General features: G+C 23.4%; 7 protein-coding genes across 7 annotated transcripts; 5 read left to right on the forward strand and 2 right to left on the reverse strand.

Moving 5' to 3' along the window:
- Positions 1-1,034: 1,034 nt before the first annotated feature.
- Positions 1,035-5,922, forward strand: PCHAS_0822800 (tetratricopeptide repeat protein, putative; the record flags this gene model as incomplete). The annotated part of the gene is made up of 2 exons (XM_739254.2): positions 1,035-5,247; positions 5,402-5,922. The coding sequence occupies 2 exons, from the start codon at positions 1,035-1,037 to the stop codon at positions 5,920-5,922; spliced, it is 4,734 nt and encodes a 1,577-aa protein (XP_744347.2).
- Positions 5,923-6,257: 335 nt separating this feature from the next.
- On the reverse strand, positions 6,258-8,253 carry PCHAS_0822900 (conserved protein, unknown function; the record flags this gene model as incomplete). Its single annotated transcript, XM_739253.1, has 3 exons — positions 6,258-6,468; positions 6,630-6,754; positions 6,982-8,253. The coding sequence occupies 3 exons, from the start codon at positions 8,251-8,253 to the stop codon at positions 6,258-6,260; spliced, it is 1,608 nt and encodes a 535-aa protein (XP_744346.1).
- Positions 8,254-8,741: 488 nt separating this feature from the next.
- PCHAS_0823000 (ribosome production factor 1, putative) lies at positions 8,742-10,065 on the reverse strand (the record flags this gene model as incomplete). The annotated part of the gene is made up of 3 exons (XM_016797905.1): positions 8,742-8,828; positions 8,989-9,067; positions 9,230-10,065. 3 exons carry the CDS (start codon positions 10,063-10,065, stop codon positions 8,742-8,744), a joined length of 1,002 nt encoding a protein of 333 aa, XP_016653809.1.
- Positions 10,066-11,345: 1,280 nt separating this feature from the next.
- PCHAS_0823100 (conserved Plasmodium protein, unknown function) lies at positions 11,346-12,017 on the forward strand (the record flags this gene model as incomplete). The annotated part of the gene is made up of 1 exon (XM_735422.2): positions 11,346-12,017. One exon carries the CDS (start codon positions 11,346-11,348, stop codon positions 12,015-12,017), a length of 672 nt encoding a protein of 223 aa, XP_740515.2.
- Positions 12,018-12,675: 658 nt separating this feature from the next.
- PCHAS_0823200 (dynein intermediate chain, putative) lies at positions 12,676-15,916 on the forward strand (the record flags this gene model as incomplete). Its single annotated transcript, XM_016797906.1, has 8 exons — positions 12,676-12,795; positions 12,936-13,075; positions 13,171-13,271; positions 13,424-13,499; positions 13,585-13,637; positions 13,789-13,859; positions 13,951-15,459; positions 15,587-15,916. The coding sequence occupies 8 exons, from the start codon at positions 12,676-12,678 to the stop codon at positions 15,914-15,916; spliced, it is 2,400 nt and encodes a 799-aa protein (XP_016653810.1).
- A 1,789-nt stretch (positions 15,917-17,705) lies between these two features.
- On the forward strand, positions 17,706-22,400 carry PCHAS_0823300 (ubiquitin-like protein, putative; the record flags this gene model as incomplete). The annotated part of the gene is made up of 6 exons (XM_016797907.1): positions 17,706-21,452; positions 21,539-21,613; positions 21,709-21,809; positions 21,907-21,961; positions 22,059-22,155; positions 22,354-22,400. The coding sequence occupies 6 exons, from the start codon at positions 17,706-17,708 to the stop codon at positions 22,398-22,400; spliced, it is 4,122 nt and encodes a 1,373-aa protein (XP_016653811.1).
- A 1,883-nt stretch (positions 22,401-24,283) lies between these two features.
- On the forward strand, positions 24,284-25,492 carry PCHAS_0823400 (S-adenosylmethionine synthetase, putative; the record flags this gene model as incomplete). Its single annotated transcript, XM_016797908.1, has 1 exon — positions 24,284-25,492. The coding sequence occupies one exon, from the start codon at positions 24,284-24,286 to the stop codon at positions 25,490-25,492; it is 1,209 nt and encodes a 402-aa protein (XP_016653812.1).
- Between the last annotated feature and the right edge of the window lie 750 nt (positions 25,493-26,242).

Here is a 26,242-nt window from a genome sequence, read left to right on the forward strand (position 1 = left end):
GCAGATCATTATTTTAATATGATTCCACCCCTTTTCCAATAATAAAAACATGTCACAAATATATAGTCAAGCAAATGTGAAACCATACATGGATCCACACTTTGCTATTGTGCTTGAAACTGATTTTATCTGCATATTGGGAAATGTGGAAACGTCTGATAATTAGTAGCTTTTTTTAATTTATAATTTTTCTTACATAATCATATAAAATAAAATTTAAACACAAGTTAATAGTGTATATTTTTTAAAATTCATTTTTTTTCTGGATATAGGAAATGTATGTATAGTGGCATAATTGTTATGGTTATGGCCACTCTCAATGATATGTCATTTTATTGTTTTTTGTATATTTTATTAAAAAAAATGATTAATATAATGTTAAATATATTTTATTCTATTGCGCATGCTATCATAAAATGGAATTAATTTTTTTTACATAAATAATTAAGTATATGATGATATGTAACTATTATTGCTGCTATATTGTTAGTGCTCTCTTTTTAATGCTACATATTATTATTATTTTTTTTTTTTTTTTTTGAAAATTTATAACCCTATTTTTATAGATTTTGTTAAGTGTTTCCTTATGAATTTTTTACCATTTTTAATTGTAATAAATTATTGATAAGATATTTTAAAAAAAATGAAAGATATATAAAATAATGTGAAAAGAATAGGCATTTCTTTTTACTCTATTATTATTGAAAAAAGAAAGAGAACAAGCCAAACAAGGTATGCTCTAAAGAGGCACAAAAGAAGAAGAATTTGGCAATAGCATGGATATATAATTATAAATAAGTAAATATATAAATATATATGCATATTATTGTATGGGTACTTTTCCAAATCCCTTGTGCCTATTTGTCACTTCTTCTCAACTTTAGCGTGCTATTGTGAATTGACTTAAAGAAAAGCTTAATGAAGAGATCGTTGAGGAAATTCTTTGAAGCAATTTCACCCTCGTAGAAACTGATAAAGTACATTCTCAATATACTCATGCTTATGTCTATTTGATTTGAAAGGAAACTAAAAAAATGATATACATAAATTGTGAGCATGAGATAGTTAGTATAAAAGACGATGAAATAAATGATGAAAATTATGGGGTAATTAAAAATGTATTAAAAAATTATAATGCAAATGTAAATAGTTGGATAGAGATATGTATCGCATTTTACAAAAAAAACAATTATAAATTATTCGTGGATTTGATAAAAGAAGGTGATAATTTTTTTTGTAATAATAAAGAAGGGGATACAAAATTTAATATATTGTTATTATTATATAACTCTGAAAAAATCATAAATGTTAAAAATTTGAATAAAGAAAGCGAGTTAAAAATTAAGTTAGAGAATTTAATAAATCATGTTGAAAAAAATAAAAAAATAAATAATACACAAGAACAAGATGACAATATAGAGGAAGAAAAGTGTGAATATAATGAAAAAGAGAAAGATGATTATTTGTCTCATTACTTAACTAAAGGAATATACAATTTTAATATATATTTATATTTAATAAATAAATATGATAATAAATTTCTTAAAAAATGTGCCCTTTCATCTTCTATACAAATAAATCCTAATGATACACAAAATAATAAAAGTAGTTTTTTAACAGACAAACTAACTAATGAATATATTAATCCATTGAATTATTTAATTGATAGTATAAACATATTTAAATATTTAATACAAAAAAACAATTATGATTTTATTTCTTCAATTTATTTATCTTTTGGACTTTGTTTAATATATAAGCTAGATCACTGTATAGAATTTTCTTCTCATGTTTTATTAAAAATTATTAACTTTGAAATATTTTTAAATAAAAAATTGGAAGAATATAGAAAGAAATCCAGCAATTTCGTAGACCAATATACTCAAGATGAAAACGCAAATAATTTAACTCCAGAGAAAGAACAAAAGGGATGGTTTTCAAAGTTTGTTGGAAACAAAAATACACCTAGTCCCTCTCCAAATAAAAAAACTCAAGACATTAGAGATACAAAGGAATGCTTACAAAAATGCATAAAATTTAAAAACTTATTAAACTTATTAAAAATATTTAAATCCATAATAAAATGTATAATTGGAATTTGTTATATGAAAAAAAAAAATTTCAGTATGGCCTCTTACTGTTTTACAACGTCATTACAACTTTACAGTTTTTGGCCATCGTATTTGTTAAACTCATGGTTATTATTAACAAATTATATAAATAAAGTTGTACAAAATACTGGCTTTATTAATATAAAAGACAAGTTAAATTTTTTATCAAATTATTATGTTGCACAGAATAATCCTTATAATGATTATGTAGAGTATTTAAAAAAATTAAATAAAAAAAAAATATTAAAAAATGGCTGTTTATATTTTGAAAATTATGTACAATGTGAAAAAATAAATGAAAACAAATGTAGAATATTTTTTGATAATAAGCAAATTGATTATCAAAAAGGGAATGGAAATAGTAAGGTTAATGAAAATGATGTTATTTTATCTCAAGTTGTTACTATTGCTGGAAATGAAAAAGAGGAAAGGTGTGTGCAAAAAAATATGAACAAATGGAGAGAATATAAACTAGCTAATACTGTACATAATTTAAGTAGTGTACATGTAAAAGATATAATAAATTTAACATTATTTTATTATTTAAATTATATGAAAGGAACAATTATGTTTTATTCTAAAATGGATAAAAATATATGGGATTGTGAAGAAAATTATAATATTAATAAAAATGATATTTATGAATATGATGAAATAATAGATCCAGTTGATAATACAAATAAAGAATGTTTAAAAAATAAATTTGCACACACATTTTTAAATAATAATATGATTTCAATGTATTTAGATTTATGTGAATTTTGGCTAGCTCAAGGAAATAAAAAAGCTATTATTTTATTAAAAATAATAAAAGAAAAAATAAATTTTAATTATGTTAATACAAAACAATTAAGTAGGTATTACTTACTTATTGGTATTTATTTTCATATAATAAAAAATATGAAAAGAGCATTAAAATATTATCGTAAAAGTTTTATTATTAATAAGAATTATTTAAATTTATATTATTATACTCTTTCGTATATTTATTTAAAAAAATATAATAAAGCAAAAAAATATATATTATATGCTTATAGTAAGTATAAAAATGTATATTTTATAAAATTATATGCATATTTTTATATACACACAGCTAATATTTATTTAAATTATAATGTTATTATTAATAAACAAAATGATGCAAGTTTAAGAGATGGTAATCCTATGCTGAAAAAGGAGGGAACTGCCTTGGACGAAGTAAATCAGCATAAGCCTTTTGTAGACAATTCTCATATATATAGCAAATTTATAAAAAGTGACATGAACAATGAAAACATTAAAGTAACGGTAAAAATGTTAGACAACATACTGGATATCCTAAATAAATACGACAACTTATTTATTAATGATATAGACATAACTTTGATGAAAGCCAAAATTTATGAACTGTTATTAACAAAATATAATGATGAAAATATGAAAGCTTATTTTAATTTGTTAAATGAAATTCCGGATATTAAAAATTTCTTTGTCAAAAAAAATAAAACTTATAAAATATCTTATGAATTAATTAATAATTATATTGTTGCATTGTTTTATTGTGATTATAAAGAGAAAAGTCTACAGTTAATGGAATTACTAAAAAGAGAAATTTTTTTAAAAATAAAAAAATTCTATACATATTATGTATACGTTTTTTGCAAAGACGATTTGAATAGTTCCAACATTGAAAATACACAAAAAAGAGGAACAAAAATAGACAAGTACTGGAATAAAATTGTAGAAAATGAAAAGTTGAAACATAATTCGGACCATAACATTAACAAAAATAGGAAAATAGCTGGTGGGGGAAGAAAAGAAAAGAAAAAAAATGATAACATTGGTAAGGGTAATAATATGGCCAACGGAATGGTAACAAATTTGGAAAAAAAAAAAATTATTGAAGAAAATAAAATTAAGTTGAAGTACATTAAAGAAATGCTAAGATGTGAAAGAGTATATAAAGTACGGGAGAATTTGTTAAGTAACATGGGATTTATTAATAGAAATGGCACAAATGATGCACGTATTAGCAACAGTGGCAAAATAAATGTATACGAGAAACAATCAAAGAAAGAAAGGTGCCGAAATATAATTAATTATTTAAAAAAAATATACATCACTATAAATTTTAACACCTCTGTACTGTTGGAATATAATGGTTATTCTTATATATCAACAAGTATTTATAAAATATTTACAAAAATATATATAAATTATGAAAGTGCTTACATTAGGCTTGCAAATATTTATATAAGGAATAAAAATTATGCAAAAGCTAAGGATGTAATAGCTAAAGGGTTAAAATATAATAATAACTCAGTCCAATTAAATTTATTAAAAGTATATCTACATATTAAAAGAAAGCACTATGATTATAGCATATATTCATTGGATAAATTAAAAAAATCAAAACAAAATAAAACACGTGATTTTAGCAAAAATGAAAAAGATAATAATCTTCAGAACGAAAATTCTTCAGCAGACACATTAATAAATACATATTTAGCTATAATTAAATTTTACAAAATAAAGGATTGTAAAAGTAAATCAGAAAAAACGTTTTTATTAAACGAAATATATAATTTAATAAATATATTAACAGAAAATAATAAAAATAATTTTTATATAGCGAATTTAATATCTGTTTTGTTAAGTATAAATAATAATTATGAAGTATCATGTGAATCTTTTCAATGTTTAATAGATTCCTATAATAAATTGTCATACTTTTATATTTCAAGTTTAAAAAATTTAGTCCTACATATGTTTAATCATATAATTAGAAATAATAATATAATAAATAATAAATTATTTGTAAATAAGCTAAATTTATTTTTTAATTTAACTATCAAAAATGGAGTTAGTGATAAAAAATTTTATTTATGTTATTCAAATTTTTTACATATATTAGATAGATATGAAGAATCTATAAATTTATTATATGAAGCTTATCAAAAATGGCCATATGATATATCCTTATTAAATACCCTTATAATTTGTATTGATTCGTGTGTTTCAAAATATTTAAGCTCAGATTATGTTGATTTAAAAAATATATTATTTATGAAGGATTTAATTTATTTTTCCTTTCACATAATATACACACTATTACATTTCAAGCACTTCGCAATGAATTCAACACTCGTTTCATCTGGTAAGTTTATGTCTGTCTATATGTTCATATACCTGCGTGTGTGTTGTTGATATTCGGGAACAGATCTTCCTTGCGTTACATGCTTATTGGTTTAATATATTTTTCCTATACATTTATATTCATTTCCTTTTATTTATATGCTTATTTTTTATAGATAATAAATTTAACTATTACAAAGAAGAGGATTACATCATTGAAATAAAAAAGAAAGATTTGGAAAATATAGTAAGCCGAAAGTATTTAATAATGGCGTATAAAAAATTCGATGAAAAAATAAATCCTTACATTGAAAGCAGTCTACCAAGTATGCTAAAGCAAAAAAAAATGCTTCATTTGAGAAAAATAAATATGCACAAAAAAATATACGAAGAAAAAAAAAGAAAGCAAATGAGCTTTACGAATAAAACAAAACGCCAGGAATCCCTACATGAAGAATTGTTAAAGGATGTAAATGATTTGAATTATCACCTGTCTGGTCAGGTAGAAATTAATAAAGAAGATGAAGAGAATAAGCTAGCTAATATCGATTTTAACAATAATGAGCCTAATATGGAAAATGTTGCAAATGACAAAAAATATTATGATGATGACGAAGCTGAAGGCTCATCTTCTGATAGCTCAGACTTATTTGAGGAAAAAAAACCGAAAAAAAGAAAAATTGACACTGATAAATAATACGAAAAGAAGGGAATAAAAGAAGCCCAATTTTGTGCATAATTTTAACATAGATAAAAGTAAGCTATTAATATAAATATGGGATTATATTTAAAAGGATAATAAGGGTTTAAAGGTTTGGAACTTAATTTTATTTTTATAAATAATACACAAAGGAAAATATTTATGAATAGTTCAGAAAAAAAAATAAAAAAATGTATATATATTTGTAAAATTTATTAAACAAAATAAGAAAAATGCTAATAAAACAATATTTCGCTATTTAAGAAAAAAAAAATAAATAACATAAAAATATACTATATACGTTAAATAAATAAATATTGTATGTGTTTAGCTTAAAAAATGCTATCATAAACAAATAAACTTAACTGTAATTCATCATTTTTTAAATCTAAATTATCAAATTTACAGAAATTATATGTATTTTGATAATATTCTTTTGATAAATAAGTAAAAGGTCCTCGGGTTATTCCGTTGAGTGAAAAACATATATATTCATCGAGGGCGCCATAATTTTCCAATTGTTTTAACCCAATACTTACATAACTAATAGGTGTGTGCAGGAAAGAAGACAAAAAAATATGAACAGGTCATATAAATAACAATTAAATAAATAATTATCAAAACCAAGAATATATACATGTCAATATGAATGTTTGTGTATTATAAAAACAGATGAATGTATTTTAAACTGTTTTTGTGCTTACTCTTTTTTTGCGGATTTATGCCCGTCTAGCCAAATTTTTAATTTGAATGATTTTTTTCCTGCGAACGAAAAAGCGGAAGTAGTAAGTGGGATATTTCCCATTTCCCTATATCTCCAAAACAATTTCTACAACGTAATAAAAAAAAGAATATATATTTTTTAATTAATTAATGAGAAAAAATAGAGAGAGGCCTTTGTACAGGCTTACATTTTTATTTGTTGTGTAAGTGTATAAAATTGGTGGAATATTTGTTCATGTATTTTTAAATAAATAGATATGCATAAGTATACAATGAAATATATAGTATATGTGTCTTGCATGTTTAATGAATAATTTTGCTTTTTTTTTGTACCTCTTTAACATTTCTAATAGTCCATACTACCTTGTAGTTGTGTATGTGAAGAGAGTCAACTTTATCTATATTACTAACAGTAAACGCATCCGTTTTTTTTTTTTTTAAAGTATAATTTTTATCAATATTTATATATTGATATTTGTTATTATTCATGTTAATATAATATTCTAAATAATGCATCATTTTTTTTTTGTCATCGGAAATTCCTTCAAATTTCTTTATATCATCTTCGTTTAAATGATCATATTTTATTTCACTTCCTACATTATTTTTATATTTATACATATAATAATATATTAAATTTAATATTTTTGATTTATTATATTTTTCGATATGATCTATTTGGAAAAAGTTATAAAAATTGTAAAAATTAAAAAGGGGTCTATTTACAAAAACATTTTTGAGGGTATCTTTTTTTAATATATATTTGTCTTTCAATTGTTTATTTTCAATATATTCATGAACATTATCTACTGGTATTTTTTTTTTATATGTATATACTTTTCTATGATATTTTCCTATATGCATATTTTTTTTTAATTTTTTTAATTTTTTTCTTTTTTTTTTTTCTTTTCCATCTTCCACTAAATTGTCATTTTCTGTATCCTCTTGGTTTTCGTCCATGGTTGTATTGTCATCTATCTCTTCGTAGTTATCAAGTAAATCACTGGATGTTTCGGGAATTTCATTTGTATCAACTTGATCGTTTGATATGCTCTTGCTTTCTTCTTCATCCCAGGATGGTGTTTCCTCGGGATCAGTCACATCACCACTTGAATCGACTTCGGTTTTATTATCATTTTGACTAGTCTTATCTACAAATATAGAGGGATCATTTTTTAGTTTGCTTTCAATATAATCAAAGACTGAGTATTTTTTGTCTTCATCAAATATATTTTCTTTTGTTTCTTCATTTTTTTTTTTCAATTTATAAAATTTCAATAATCTTCTTCTCATCAATTTTTTATTCACTTTTTTTTTACTTTTGTCATCCTTTTCATCATCTTTTTTTTTTTTTTTTTTTTTTTTTTTCTTTCGCACATGGCTAGGTATACTCCTAACCATGGATTGATCTTTTTGTTTTCTGAAGATTAGCTGAACTTGAAATTTTGTGTGCTTATTTTTTGTAATGGATTTATTGGAATTTTCTGTATAGCTTTTATTTATAAATATAGGAGAAGTAGTAGTTTTACCTTCAAAATAGTAGCATACACCCTTTTTCAAATAAGTTAAGAAAAACAAAAGAACAAAGCATCTCTTCAAATCCATTTATCTCTTTAATGTAAATATGTTACATTATTATTATTTGCTTATGATTTTTCTTATAACTCTTACATTTTATCAAATTTAAAGTCAGTGTGTTTCTTCCCTACTTATTTATAGCATGTTTATAAAACATTTTATGCATAAAGAATTTTTCGCATTTTTTCGTTCGTTAATTCTTTTATTGTATTTGTCAATTTCTATGCTTATTTTCGATATTTTATTTCGTATTGTTTTTTTTATTTAAACAGTGTTAAGAGAAAAAAGCATATTAAAAAAAAATTAATTTATACAAAGCCATTGCAAATTTTAAATAGTGTTGGCTTATGCCAAAGCGTTATTAATAATAAAAAAAAAGTGAAAGTCAAAAACGTGAGAAAAAAACGCGAGAAAAAAGCGAAGGAAACAAAAAACAAGTTGAAAAATTATTTTAAAATTAAAAAATAAAAATCACTATATATGTATAGTATAAAAATTTAGTGTTAAAAAAAATATTACAAATACATTTTCTTTCTATTAACTTTCATATCTGGCCTCAAAATAAATTCATACATTTTCTCTTTATCATTAATTAGTCCATCCTAAAAATAAAAAAAAGATATAAATTATAAATATGTAATTATTATAAAGTATAATGTATGTGTTACAATCTTGATAATTTGTGAAACAAATTAAATGCTTGTAGAAAAATAAATTAGTATTAAGCAAATTTAACTAAAAATATAAGTATAAAAAAAATACCTTGAGACTAAGTAGTTGTAATGTAAATCCGGGCCCAATTTCATATAGCGAGCATTTCTTCTTGTCCACAAAGTTGTATCTAAATAGGTGTGAAAAAAAAATAAAAATATGTGTAACTTCATAATATTTCCAAACATGTAGTATGCATATGTGTTAGCCCGTTTTGGGTTATGCATAAATACACACATTTAGATCTATAATATATGAACATGATTAATGAAATGCATTTTATAATGCTCACTTATAATGTCTGAAAAAAATAAAATCTCGCTGATTATAAAAGACTACAACCTTTTGACCTTTATAGTTTGGAGTAAAAGGTACAAGAGTATGTAATTGTCTTTTTATTCGTTCCCCAATAAAAGTATTAAAATTAGTTATATATACTTCAGGGGGTAGTGTTGTAATTTCAATGTCTGAATTTTTTTTATGAGCATACATAATATTTGTTAAGGAATATTTGGATGTTGGACCATTAGGTAAAGTAGATATAAACATATATTTCGGGTGTTTATCTATCCCTTCTTCTATTAATATAAATGTTGAAAAATCATTTTGTATAGCATTTTTAAATAAGAAATCTAAATCATGATCTAATCTTGGTTCATAAAAAATATGAGGAAATGTTAATGTTAATTCTTTCATAAATAATATTGTATTTTTCGATGGTCTTTTTATTGATGTAATAATTATATTTGGTTCTTTATTATTTTTAAAATATTCACTAAATTCATCTATATATTTTTCACTTAATAAAAAGTTTTCATTTTCATTATTAATTTTGCTTTCATCAAATAATGCCAACTGATCTATACTTCTTGGAATTTTTTTTTCTATTGGAATATTTAATGACTTTTTATTTTTTATATCTTCTTTTTTTTGTTTTCGTAAAATTAACTTTTTCAAATATGCTTTTCCCTTTAAAGCATTTCTCTTATTCTTATTTTTAACAGAAAATCTTGATATTTCATTATATTTATTTATATCAATTTTTTCAATTTCGCCAATTGTTAGCTGTTTATCTTTGGTCATATACCGAAGTTTCTTTTTTTCCTTCTTATTTATTTTCCCCTTCATTATAACAATCTTTATAAAATGCAACCCAAAAAAGGAATCTATACAAAGCAACAGTTAATCAAATTAAAAAAAGTTCAAAGAAATTCCAAAAAAATATGCTTATGCAAAAACCACAACAACTTTTAAGATCGGATGGTTTTTAACAGTTAGCATAAACAACTTTGGCCCCTCCTATAACTTTTCTATACATATATTTACAAAATATTATTAAAAAAAAGGAAAAGTAACTGTTTAATTTGCCATTACATTTAAAATAGTTCATGCCTTTTTATTTATATCATATATATATTTATTTTCTATGAGGGCATACTGTAAAAAATATATATAATAACATATGTTATTTGTATAGCCACAAAAAAAACGATTTATTTTTTTTTCATCTACTTTTAAATTAAATATAGTAGAATATCTTTTAAAATCAGTATTTTTAATTATAGTTGGGAAAATAGAATGAAAAAATGATGAAAAATTATGAAAAAATAATAGCAGCATAATTTTTTATTTATCTGGTTCCCGGTATTAAGATATAATATATTATATGCACATTTATTATGTATATAGAAGGATATATATAAAAAAATACGAAAAAAAATATATTTGTTGCTTCAATTTAAAAATTACATATTTTGAATATATGATTATTATATAAATATAAGGAAAAAAATATAAATAACTGTATCATAAATATTAAAATATAATTAAAAGAGTTATAAAACATAATCATTGAATAAGCAGTATTTTTTTATTTTTATGTTTAAACACTCTTAGAATAAAATTAGTAAATAAAGGAACAATCTTTATTTATAAATAATGACATAATCAATATTAAAAAAAATTCATATATTTATATAAACATATTTTACAAGTAATTAGGAAAAGATAAATATATAAGCGAAAATTTGATTTAAAAAATATATGAGTAAAATATGCTATATCTTTAAAAACAGCTAGCTAAAAATTCAAAAAAACTGTTCAGAAAAAAAAAATAATAATAAGTAAAACAGCATAACGCCTGTAGTAATAGCAGGATTTACGACGATAAACCAAAGTAAAAAAAGAAAAGTTAAATAAGCAATTCATTTAGAAAAAAGTAGAAATATAAATAAGCCGATAATATTATATTATCCGTATATACAAATTATTTCACGACTTTAGATAACTGTGTGTTATACTATAGTACGCCCTATAAGCTGCCCAGTTTTCCACATTATTTTGTAGGAAATAAAAATAATAGCATAGTCATATATTAGCATAGCCGCATATTAACAGATTAAGATAAAATGTTGAACTTATCGAGCTTGCTCATAAAAAAAAAGTCTAGTGTGGGGGATGAATTAAATTCAGCAGATAAGGCTAAGGAAAACGGAGAAGGCAACGCAAATGATAACAATGATAGTATGAAAATAAAACTTATAAATATGAAGGATTATAAAACTAAAAAACTTTTAGATGAACGTAAAAATGTTAAAGCATGGGCCCCTAGTCCTACTAATAAAAAAGGCAATAAAAGTGAAAAAAAAAAAGAAAAACAAAAAGATAAACCAGCTGATGAAAATAAAAAAACTGATGAAAAGAAAGAAGAAAAAAAAGAGCCTGCTAAAAAAATATTTGTCCCATCTATAATTAAACAAAAAGCTGTTGTAAAGAAAGAGAATGAAAAGGAAGAATTATTTCCTAATTTACTTCAAGCTAAAAAATCAACTAAAATTGAAAAAGACGAAAAAAAAAATGCTCCTCAAAAAAAAAAAAAAAAAGAAAAAGCTAGTAATAAACCTAAAGAAGAAGAAAATCAATTCCCACCCATCGAAGAAATCAAAAAAATTAATTTTAACGTTTTTGATGTTGTTGATATAAAAAATGAATACGAACGTATTGTTAGAGATATTGATAAAGTTACACTTAAATATAAAAATAAAAAAAAATTTGACAATACTATGATTTTATGTAATTAAAATGTATTCTATTTTTGTTTGCACAGCAAACAAATTGTGAATGATTCATAAATGATATATGAAATATATATTTTTTAGCTTGTAAATAAGACTATAATTATATATTTCATTTGATGTATTGTTTAATTATATGTCCTTATTTTGTTTTGTTTAATGTACTATATAATGATTTTTTTTTTAATTTACACCTCTTTTATCATTTTTCTCACTTTTCTCACTTTCATTTATTTATTATAACTTTATTTTTTTCACTTCAAACTACTTTTATATATCCTTTTTAATTTGAATTTTTTTTTTAATTCTTCCATTTTGTGTGTATATAATATTCGACCATTAAAATATTATGCACATCAATGACTACATATATACATTGGTCCTACAAATTTAATATTTTAAAAAAAGACACTTTTTATTTCCTTTGAAATATACTAATTAAGATTAATTAAATTTTAATTATATTTTCATAAGCATATAAAATAAATGCTTATATAGATAAATTCATAATAAAATATATAAAAAATAGAAGCAGCAAAATAGCGAAATAATAAAATACGCGATAGTAGAAGCAGAATATGCAAAAAAGTACACAAAACGAACTGCTTTCCTTACCTATGAAACTTAATAAATATTACTTTTCTTAAAAGGTATATAAAAAACGATGAAATCAAATTTGTTAGAAAAAAAAAAGAAAAAAAAAATCCAAGGGTTAAATGATGCAAAGGGTGATGAATCCAAACTCACAGAAAATACCAAAAAAAAAACGGACGCTCTAAATAATGTATGCATAAAACATTTAAAACGAAAAAGTATATATGCTGACATGCTACTCATTCTTTGGTCCCTCTTTATAAGTGTGAATACGTTTAAAATGGATAAAAAAATAGACACATATTTGCTTCTTTTTCATTTATAAAATAGAAAAATGATACTGTTACAAGACTTTTATTCCCTAAAAACCCAAGAGCATTCAAAAATTTAGTTGAGTTTTCCTTCCAAAATGATCAGTTTGTATCCATTGATAATATCGATCATACCATATTTCATTTGGATATTAAATCGTAACTTAAAATATGAACAAAGTTATTTTGCTTTTATTTGTCTTATTCCTCTTTTACTTATTCTCCGTTTTTTTTTTTTAAATTAATATTGCTAGCCATATAGTACTCAAAGAAAGTGACGAGGGGAAAAGACAAATAGAACTAATAAGGGAAAAAATTAAAAATTCAAATACATTTACAGTACTAAAGGACAATGGTAAATTCTTTCCTCCTACATGTTATATCACACCAATTTTCTTATAACCATAATTGTTTGGATCCTTCATGTATTTACAAATGATGCAGCCATATCATTACACACTTGTTCATATATATATGCATATACATTTTTTTATTTTCTCAATCCAGACTGTATATACCACAAGCCCCAAAACTGTTTCGACTACATTAATAGATATACCCAAACTGTCCCAATATCATTTAAGTTTGTAATTTAACATGTGTCAAATATATAAAAGTTTTTAATAAAGTGAAAAAAAAATAGCTAGCTAAATTTTTTTTTTTTTAAGGGATGCATCAACTAAAACGGAACCTCAAAAAATAAATGAGATATGTGACACTGGTTAGTTTAGAACAAGGGGCTTATAAAAGAATAGTTTACTTTCTATTCATACATATATTTACTCATAAAATTAGGCATGATTCATATTGTTAGCATTGCTTATTTATGGTGTTTTTATTTTTGTGCTTCTTTTCGCATATTTATTTTATAGCTTGTCAATCGATAATTTACGATGCATATTTAGAAGAATTCCTACGTCTATCTAATGAAAAAAGCAAAGCGGTAAGAAATAAAATGAATGCTTGCATAACATACATAGGGATAATATATACACACAAAGAATGCATACACATGTGCATTGGGGAATTTACAGGAGAAAGGATCGTATAGTGATAAAAAGGAAGACGAGGAAAAAGAGAAAAAGAACAACTTCAATAGTGGGATGAATTTTGAAGGATGTAGAGATGAGGACGGAAAAATTGATGAGAGCTCAACTAGCTATTCTGATGACGATGAAACAGAAGGAGCTATTTTTTATTCAAGTAGCGAAAGTGAAAATAATTCATTTATTAGTAATGAAGGTGATTATAACGATAGTATAAAATGTAGTAACCAAGATAAAAGCGAAGAAACAGATGAAACAGAACCAGAAGAAAAAGAATATGAATTAACTGATAAAGACGAAAATGAAATAGAAGAAAATGGTAATATTGATGAAGAAGGAAAAGATGATATAGGTGATAATTTAAAGGATATGTTATCTAAAAATAATGAACCAATTGATAAGGATGGAGAGTGTGAAAAAAGAACAGACAGCCAATTTTATATTGATAATAAAAAAAAAAAAAAAAAAAGTATAAAAAAAAAAATTGAAGAACCTTCAAATGGAAAACATGATCTATATTTTATTAATTATAAAGATTTAAATGAACAAACCCATAAAGACTTAAATTTTATTTATTATGATAATAAAATAAAAAAGAATGATAATAAAATAATGTACAAAAAAAGATTTTTAAAAACATTAAAAATAATGGATAGAATATATAATAAAAATAATGAAGAAGACATATATTTATGTTATAAAAATAAAAATAATAAAAATATTTTAACAAAATTATGGGAATTTACATTAAATTCATATCAATTTACAGTTACTGATATAAAATTTCATCCATTTTATGAAGATCTATTTGCTATATCATTTAAAAGTAATGATATAAAAACCAATATGGGAATATTATGCTGTTTTACATTTAAAAATACAAAAAATCCTGAACATTTAATAAAAACTAATTTTCATATATATTCTATAGAATGGTCAAACAGAAATAATTCGATAATAATTATTGGTTTGTCTAATGGGAGTATATGCATATATGATTTAAATAAAAAGAAAAACGAAAGATTAATATTTGATACTAATTTAAAAAATATATATAATAGAGATATTATTTCTCAAATTTATTTTCATAAACAAAATAAAACATTCTATTCTGTTTCATATGATGGAAATATTTATTATTGGAAATATAATAGTAAATTTACAACTGGAGAAAAATTATTAACATTAAAAAAAAATATAAATGATTTTGATGGTGCATTAAATACTACACACACACAATCTATTACATGTATCGACTTTAATCCGTTTAAAACGAATATGTTTTTAATAGGAACCAATAATGGAACTATTTATTTATATTCTTCTGCATATTCAGATAATTATTTAAGTCTCTACAATGAACATACTATGTCTATCAATTCCATTTCTTACAACAAGTTTAAGAAAAACATTTTCATTTCCTCTTCCTATGACTGGACCATCCGAATTTGGGACCAAAATCGAACCACGGCTTTGATCGTATTTGACACAAAAGAGGTAATCACGAAAAATGAAAAAGATGAAAAAGATGATAAATATGAGAATAAGTTGTAATACTCACCTTAGATATCCCTATTTTGCCACTTCCCCGTTTCATAAAATGAATTTCCTTTTTTATTTTCAGTGCATATATGATGTCAAATGGTCCCCCTTTTTGTCAACATGTTTTTTTGTAATTAGCTCAAACAATTGTGGACACCTTCACATCTACGACTTAAGTGTCGATATTAATAAAGCAATAATTACCGAAGTGATTACAAAAAAAAAAAAATTAAGAAAATTATCTGTTAACAATTTTAATGACGTTATATTAATAGGAGAAGAGAATGGAGTTGTATATACATACAAGGTATCTTATAATTTTAATCAAACATATATGGATTATTTAAAGGGAAAAATTAGCTATTCCTTTCAAAATGAACTTATGGATATATTCTTAGGGAAGGTTAAATAATGTCAAGTTATAATATTTTTTCTCTTTCATGGGTTTACATAAATTTAATACCTTCCTTTCTAAAATTTGGATCGCTATTTTGCAATAATAAATAATGATAAAAATTTTAGAAAAAACGCAGACCATTTTCGAGCTCCCTTTTGGATGCCTGAAGAATGGAAAATGCTCTCTCCATCTTTTTCGATCTTTCTCTACATATGTTCTATATTTTATTCATTCGAATGTCTATTATTTTTTATTTTACAAAACCATAAAAAATTTAAGCAGTTGTAAATGATCGGTAGCATAGGAGACCTAACTTAGAGTCTTTTTCTTTTACCGTATGAACAGAAATAAAAATTTAATAAATAATGTATATATTCTTTTATTCCTTTTATTTTAAATATTAATTTGGGTTATTTTCCACCGGTGAATTGTCAAACTATATAAGTTCCTTTTGATGTATGTGTATGGAGAACATATTTTTTCATAAAAATTTTGGTCGCTCATATTATTAGTTTTATATAAATTATTAATATAGACATGCATAATATTAATGGTAAAAATATAAATAGTGTATACACAAAGTAAGAGAAAGACATGTATATATGCATACATGCCTATTATATATTAACTATGTGGTATATACCTACTGTGTATGTAATATTACTTTAATAATAAGCATATATAAAAAAAATTATTTGTGCTGGACCTTTAAAATATTAGTGTATATTTATTTTGACTTAAACATAGTGTTATATTAGGGAAACAATTTTTTTAATATCCCTTCCCAATTTTATGTTCCCTCTTTTTCTTTCTTTTTTTTGCTTTTCATAGGAATTAAAAATATGCTTAATTTTTTTATCAATCAATAATCTTACTTATAAATTTAACAAAAATAAAGAATAATAAAAACGTTATTTTTTTTTATGCCAAAAATAAATTCTTTTAAACATTGGAAACGGGATAAAAAAAAATGCAAAAGGAGAGAGCACAGTGCCTATATAATAAAATAGTATTATATTTATTTTACGTGCAGAGATTGCGAAATAATAATTTCAAATAAATTTTCTCAGGTTGTGAAAAATATATTCATTTTAAAAGTTATAATTGAAAATATGTATAAATTTCCAAACAATTCGATAAAAGGGAATATTGTTAAATGTATAACATATTAACAAAATAAATAAGTGAATGTATAAACATATTTTGTTGAAACTTAAAAATAACGATAAAAAAAAAAAAAAAAAAAGTTAAAGCTAATAAAAAGTGGAAAAGCCGAGGAACAAATATAATACTCAGGCATATAATATATACATTTTTTTATATTAAAATTTTAATATGAAAATAATCGAAATTAAATCCACAAATACTCATAGAGTATACATAATTAAATGATGTTATAATTATATATTTATTTTAGCATTTAAAAATTTTTAAAATTAAATACATAAAAAATATAGTTTGATGTGTTTTATTACGCATATTATATATATATGCATTTTATAAAATACAAAAAAAAATACGACCATACAGTTTCCATATATACATGTGCTTACTGCAAAAGCGCAGCGTGATAAGGGAACAATTGTAGCCATTATTTATTCCCATTATTTTGCATAATTTTCAAAATATTGGTGAAAAAAAACAAAACACCACTTGAAATAATTACATATATAATAGGCACTTCAACTTATATAAATATTTTTGGTTGGTGTGTAAGTCCGTTATAGAACCTTAAGAGGTATTGATTATCAAATTTGTAGTAGCAAGGTCATAGCAAACATATTTGATCAATACATGATAAAAAATGGAAGAAGAAACAATTAAAATAAAGGTAAAGAGCATAGACAACCAAGAATGTGAGTTTTGTGTAAAAAAAAACACAACCGCAGAAGAATTAAAAAATATGATAGCCGAAAAAAAATATGTAGATGCAAATGATATAAGATTAATATATCAAGGTCAATGTTTATCAAATACAAAAACAATAGCTGAATATAATATTCAAAATGATCATATAATTCATGCAGTAATAAGAAAAAAAGAAAATGAAAAATCAAGCCAATTCAAAAATACCGACCAAGACAATAATAATAATTATACTAGTAGTAGCAACCCTTTAAATGATCCTCTACAATATGGTTTTGCATCCAACATAAACTTCAATAATCTTAATAGCAATGCAAATACTACAGATAGTAATAGGCCATTTGGCAATACCTCTATACCTACACCTAATATTGGTGGTACAACACCTCTTTATTTTACGCATATGAGATTAACAAGAAATGATAATTTAGAAAATGATTTAATGGGTCAAACTAATATGTGTTCACTATTAAATGATATTATGAGTCAAGTTAATATTAATCCAAATTTTATTTATGGAGCAGCAACTGCAGCAGTGAATTCTGCTGGTTCAGGAGAAAATTTTTTTACTGCAAACCTCAGACCTACCGATACAAATACCAACATGAACGACTTTAGAACTAATAAAGAGAAAGACGGAACTAATGCAAATAATACAAACAATGCAAATAGCGCAAGCAAACAAAAGGACATGGACAAAGACGAGGCTCAAAAAGAAAATGAAAATGTGAATAATGATGCGGAAAATAATGCAGAAAAAGGAACTAACAATGATAATTGTGGAAATACAAATCCAGAGCATAATAAACAAAAAAACGAAAGATCAATAAATAATAAACATTCATCAGAAGGAAAAAATAAAGGAAAAAAAAGTAACAGTAGTAGTAGTAGTGAAAATAGCAGTAGAAGTAATAGTAGTTATGAATATAATAAAAATAGCAAAGAAAGTGATGAAGATAAGAAAAAATTAAAAAAAAAACTAAAAAAAAAATATATGCAAAAATTACGAAATAAATATGATGATAATAGTTTAAATAAAGAAAATAATAATGATGATATATATAGTTCTTCTTACAATAGCAATTATGAATCATCTTGTTCAGAAAATTCGGATACAAAAGAAAGAGAAATAGATGAGGAAAAGAAAAGACGATATAAAAATAAAATTTTAGAAAAATTGAGAAAAAAAAAAGAAAAAAAAGAAAAAAAAAAAAAAAAAAAATATTATTATTCAACCAATTCATCATCAGATTATGATAAAATATATGAAAAAGAGGAAAAGAAGAAAAAAAAAAAGTTACGAAATAAAGGAAAATTTATGTTTGATCCAAATTTATTATATAATCCAAATTACATGCGTAACACGTATAGAGGTGCATATAATCCTGGATACCCTAACCCCTATATAGCCAATTTCAACACCGGAAATGCATTCAGACCTAATACAAATTTCAACGCCGTTTTTAATAACAATGGTATGCTTAGAAATGGTCCTTATCCGTATATGAATGTAAATGATATGAATAGGCCAATGTATTATTATGATCAAAAATGTGGAAATATAAGCGAAAATGAAAATTATATAAATTTTAAAGATGATAATAGTGATGGGTATGAGCATATGAAGAAAGGTTTGAATAAAGATTTTTTTAAAAGTTCCTTTAAAAGAGAAGAATTAAATGTAAATGATAAAAAACGAATGATAAATACTATGAATATGAATAAGAACATTTCCGATGCTAATAATAATAATAGTGAAACTCTTTTTGGAAGCAATTTCGGTAATAATAATGTACATACAGGAAATAGAACTATGGATAATACACAAAATTTGATAAAAAATTCGAGCGATTGTTATACAGGAGGAATATTAGATGGTGCAGGTCCACAAAATAGTAATAATAGTACCACTAATAATAATGCCAATAATAATAGAAATAGTTATGCAAATATAATACCCTTTAGTGATGTAGAACTTGTTAGAAATCATTCAGCTCGAACAAATTCAAGAGGAACATTAAATCACGGAGAAGATGATTTATCTGAAAATAATTTAATGCCTGAACATATGAGATCTATTCAAATGGCTAGTAATAATAGAAGGCACTTAAGAAGTACATCAAAATTATTAAATGAAGAAAATGATTTTGAATATAAAAATATTGAATTAAATATTCCATGGAGAATAATGGAGCAATTATTAGTTTTATTAGAAGAAGAGACAGGATATAAAAAACCTAATTTATCATCTTATATTAATTCATATTATAATACTAATTCGATATATGTATTTTTTAATTTATTTGTTCATATTAATAATGTAATAAATAGTATTATCATCCAATTTAATCATTCAAATTTTTTAAATAATGATATACCTATGTCATCCTTTTCAAGAATAAGTATAATTTTATCTTTAGCCTCAGTTATTTTTTCACGATTGTCAAACTTTTTTTTTGTATTTTACGATAACTTTTATTGTAATAATTATGGAAGAAGTTATAGATATTCAGAACCAATCAATCATGAATATTTAAGAGAATTAAGAAATTTTTATTATTCCAATAATAGAAATAATAATATGCGTTATTCAAATATAGCTAATTTTAACTCTGAGCAAAATAATACCTATGATAATTTCAGAAGAAATACTAATCGTACAAATTTACAACAAGAATTTGAAGATTATTATAAAAATTATTTAAGTGGTATTGATGTAGGTATAGATAATAATCTATTATTACGAAGAGATCATACAAACTTTAAAACCGAAAATTTGACTGATAACATTTTTTCCAAAGATGATTATATTAACCATAAATTTAAAAATAAACGCAAATCATCAAATAGTTTTATAGATCCAAAGGAAAATAAATATACTAATCATAAGTTTACTGATTTGAGAGGTAGTTTAAGAACAAATAGGGATTGGAATACAAATAATCCTTTTTCCACACTTCAAAATTATAACAAAAATAATGATCCCCTTTTATATATAAGTAAGACTAAAAAAAACGGAAATAAAAAAAACGAAGATAAACAAAAAAAAAATGAAAAAGATACGAATAGTGCATCAGCTAATAAAAACCCTAGTGTATGCAGTTCCAAACATAGTCGTAGTGTTAGTAGTAACAAAGTTGATAGTTGTAAAAATGAATCTGAAAATAAAAATATTGTTGAACCCAATGCTGTAGATTCGAGTACCAAACGACCAAAGGATAAAGGAAATTTTATGATTAACATTTTTAAAAATCTCTTAAAAAATGAATCAGAAGAAAAAACAACAGAAAATAATATCAATGATCAAGATTTTTTGAAAAATAATGAAAAAAAAAATAATAATTGTCCTAATACAACTTTAGTATGCTATGACAATAATATGGATGAGATGTATGAAACTTCAAATGATGAAAAGGAACAAAAAGATAGTCCCCAAAATAATGAACCAAACAAAATGGGTCAACAAAATTCCACTAATACTCCTTTATCGGCTGAACCAAATGAAAAACGAGAAAATGATGGTAAACCAAATGCTGAAAAAAACAATAGTGTAGGTACTCAAAAAAATGAGAAGGCAGTAGCTAATAATGCATCGATTCCAAATATTAATTTTGCAAATATTTTAAACAACGTTCAAAATCAGTTAGCCACTCATAAGGCACCCGAAGCACCCCAGCGCGATAAGGTATGTCCATATTTCTTACTTTTTCGTATGTCACATTTCTTATCTTTTCGCATGCTCATTTTTCACTTCTTCACTTTTTCAAACAGTTTGACGGAGTACCCGATAAAGTCAAAGAGAGATATGCAAACTGGACAGAAAATACCCAAATATTTTCGGGACAGGTAAAAAAAAAAGTCCAAAAATAAAAAACTCAAATATGCATAGCCATAAAAAGATATTTCATCATATATACATATTATAATGTTTTACTTTTTAGATGATAAAAATATGCAGAAATAAAAGGCCACTAAGTTATACATACCTCGGTGAAAGTTCACTAAATGAAGATATATCCTATAACAACCCATTACCATTTTTGTAATAAATATGAAAAAAATATTATAACCTATTAAAGACATACTAACATAATAATGCCTATTCATATATATTTATTTTTTTGCTATTTTTTTGATAGATGGAAAAAGAACATGAGCAATATAAATGCCAGTTTTGACCTGGAAGTATCGGATGTAAGAATTAATATAAAAAATTGCTTGTCTGCTTTTTATGCTTTTTTAATTTTTTATTGATCTATACTAAATATATTTTTATCTTTTGTGTAAACAGGAATTGATCGAAGCATTTGATATGCACATTTTGGAATTTGTAAAAAAATCAATTAAAAATAACGAGGATTATAAATTAGAAAAATCTAAATATCCAAGTAAGAAATAAAATATTAGTAGTGGGCTTACTACCTTTTATTTTTTGTGTGTGATTTATTTTAGTGGGCATTGTTCATTTTTCAATCTGTTAATATGGCGGCTTTTAAATATTCATTTGATATGCATCAATTTGATATGATCAATTTGATGTGCATTAATTTGGTATAATAATTTTATTTTATTTTTACTTTTTTTAGGCCTTTCAAAATGCGAAGAGCTTTTTGATGAAGCTGACAAAAATTAATAATCCCTTAGTTTATATGCATAATATATATAATAAAAATTAAGACAATATTTTTTTTTAATTTTCAACGTTATTATATTTATTTTGCTACTACTACATAAATGTTGTTTTATTTTATTTATATTTTGTGTGCATTATTATATGGGTATAGCTAACCATATGTATGCGTTAAAAATACATATAAGCTACACTCAAAATGATAGACTAAATTTATTATAACTAATTTTATACGATAAAAATTATGATTAAAAGGGTTTTCCTAATATATATAAGTTTATATTAAGAATGAACGAAACAATATTATGTATTTATTATATTTCCGTTCGACTTATAAAGAAATATATAGACTTGCATATTCATACTGGCTTCAAAATTGTATAAATATGCGTGGACTTATGATAGCAGTTTTAGGGGCAAGTAAAAAAGTGGGGGTAGATTGATTATTTAATTAGTTTGTTAAAACATACGAAAAATAAAAAATAATCCAATTTAAATTGTTTACAGTGTGCTTATATCAAATTAAAGCATGCATGTGTTGTCAATATTTTTTATAATCATTATATAAGCAAAGAATATATCAAACTTTATTTGTCTGTATAAATATTGTAAAAATTTAAAACATATTTATTTTATTCTGTGTTTTTTTTGTAAATTATAAAATTTTTTAAAAAATTAGTCTTATGAAAATAGTGAATAAATATAAGCATATAATTTTTGAGAGCATTATAGCAATAACCAAATACAATAAACAAGTGTTAATATTTTTTCGTATTTTATATATATTGATAAAGCATTTAAAATATATGGCTATTATAATATGTAGAGAATAATTGTATGAATTTTATTTTTTGATATATTTTATAAGTTAAAAAAATACATTACATTGTCAATTAATTTTGATCATAAAAAAAATATACAATGATAGATTGAAAAAAAAATATTCATACAATGGTATATATAAAAAATACCTATAAATTTTTTATTAGCATGCAAATAAAAAATGTAGGCAATTTAAAAGAGGCAAAGAAAAAATAATAAGCATTTATACTACATTATATAAATAGTAAAAAATAAAACAGGCACTCATATTAAATATTGTAAGCTAATGTATTGTATGCATATATTATTTATTTACTACCCATTTGAATGAGGTTAAGAAATCGAAAAAATACACGTGAAAAATATATATATGTAGAAATAAAAAAAAAAATATTTTTGACGCATATATATTTATATAAAAAATTTTAACTCATCAAATTTTTATATTCCAACGTTGTTTTTTTAACAAAAAGTAAAAAAAAAATTATTTTAATATGAGTATACTTTTTATAAAAAAATATTATATTGTTATTCAAATATATATAATTAAATTTGCATTTTTTTTATAATTTTTGATGATAATTATTTTTGAACATTGTATTAACAAAAATAAAAAAAAAACAGCTGTTTTATAAGTCATATAAAAATTATATAACGCATATATATATTCATGATATATTACATACAATAGTATAACAAAATTCATAAATACCCTTGTATAGGAAAAGTATTTAAAAAATATATAAAAACTAATTATTTAAATATAATTATATTTATTATTATATTTGGAATTTGCAAGGGTTATCCCAATTTTATTCATAAAAAAAGTCAAAATCTCATTTTGCGTAATAAAATCATTTTTTTATTTCAAGCTGAAATAAATACCGAAAAGTCGTTGTTGGCTAGCACATACATATAATATGCCCTTATAAATTGTTTCTCAAATTAATAATTTAAACTATATGCAGTCTATGTAGTTAAGTAAAATAACGTATACAAGCTGAGTGATAAATAAATAAAATATATATATATATAAACATATTGAATAACAAAATTAAAAAACAATGGACCAATTAAAAATAAAAAGAGGCAATTTTTTATTTACTTCGGAATCCGTTAATGAGGGTCACCCCGATAAAATTTGCGATCAAATATCTGATGCAATTTTAGATGCCTGCTTAAAGGAAGATCCTGAAAGCAAGGTTGCTTGTGAAGTATGCGCAAAGAAAAATTTTATTTTTATTTTTGGAGAAATAACAACAAAAGCAAAAGTAAATTATGATCAAGTCACAAGGGATGTCTTAAAACGCATAGGATATGATGATGAAAAAAAAGGTTTAGATTATAAAAATGCTGAAATAAAAGTATTCATTGATGAACAATCACCTGATATAGCACAATGTGTACATGAAAATAAAAAACCTGAATTAATCGGTGCTGGAGACCAAGGTATAATGTTTGGATATGCTACCGATGAAACCGAAAATTATATGCCATTAACACATCACTATGCAACTTTATTAGGAAAAAGATTAACAGAAGTTCGTAAATTAGGAATATTACCCTATTTAGGACCTGATGGAAAAACACAAATAACTATAGAATATAAAAATAAAGCTAGTGGTGTTTACCATATGGAACCTATACGTGTGCATACTGTTTTAATATCTACACAACACTCTGAAAATATCAACCATGAACAATTAAAATCTGATTTAATGGAAAATGTTGTTAAATATGTTATTCCAGAAAAATTATTAGATAAAGATACTTTATATTATTTAAATCCATCAGGAAAGTTTGTCATTGGTGGCCCTGCAGCAGATGCTGGATTAACTGGAAGAAAAATTATTTGCGATACATATGGTGGATGGGGAGCACATGGTGGAGGTGCTTTTTCCGGAAAAGATGCATCAAAAGTTGATCGTTCAGCAGCTTACTATTTACGTTATATTGCTAAATCACTAGTTGCTAATAAATTTTGTAGAAGAGTTTTAGTACAAGCTTCTTATTCAATTGGTATTGCCAATCCAGTTTCATTAAATGTCAACTCATATGGTACAGTTAGTACTGGATATACTGATTATGATTTAGAACAAATAATTTTAAGAAATTTTGACCTTAGACCTGGGTTTATTATTGATGAATTAAAATTAAAGGAACCAATTTTTTCCAAAACATCAGCTTATGGTCATTTTGGAAGAGAGGATAAGTCATTTACTTGGGAAAAAGTAAAAGACTTAACTCACGAAAAAAATGTTCTAAAAAATTAATTATATTCATAAAAAAACTGGCTAACTTTTTGGCAATAATAATCGAAAAAAAATTTTTTTAGGGTATGTGCTCACCATATTTGAAGGGGAAAAAATTAAGCAACCGAAATACAAATATTTAAATCAAGCTAATTAAACTAATTAAATTAACATAGTTCGAAAATAGTAGAAGCTTCGTAACATAATTAAAACAACTTTATGTTTTTTGTATGCATGTTTTATGTTTTTTTTTATTATTTTTATAAAAAATATAAGGGTATGCATTTTACGATCATTGTACTTTTAAAACGCTATACCACCATTATTTTGAAATTTGTAAAATTTAAATATTCTCTATATTTTGTGCATGTTTATATAAATCATAATAACAATTTAAATATGTATTGTATTTATTATTTTAATCTATATCATTATGAATTCATAAATAATTAAATTAATATATAGAAATTATGTTTTTAGCAATGAACACAAAAAATTGTGTTTTTATTGCATGGAATTATATATTAAGAAATATAAACTTATTATTTATGTTGTTATAATTAAAAAATAATTTTAACAAATTCCATCATTTGTAGTGTGTATAAGACCCTATGTTCTTATATAGACACATATACAGCACTTAAAAAAGTCCACTTAAAATTTTGTAGAAATGTAATGAATAAAAATGTGATTAAATCGGAATGAGGTTATGTTAAATATATTATATTCCTATGGATATATTATTGTATACTTTTTGTGGGGTACTGAATT

The sequence above is a fragment of the Plasmodium chabaudi genome (genome assembly GCF_900002335.3).
Source record: "Plasmodium chabaudi chabaudi strain AS genome assembly, chromosome: 8".
NCBI lineage: Eukaryota > Apicomplexa > Aconoidasida > Haemosporida > Plasmodiidae > Plasmodium > Plasmodium chabaudi.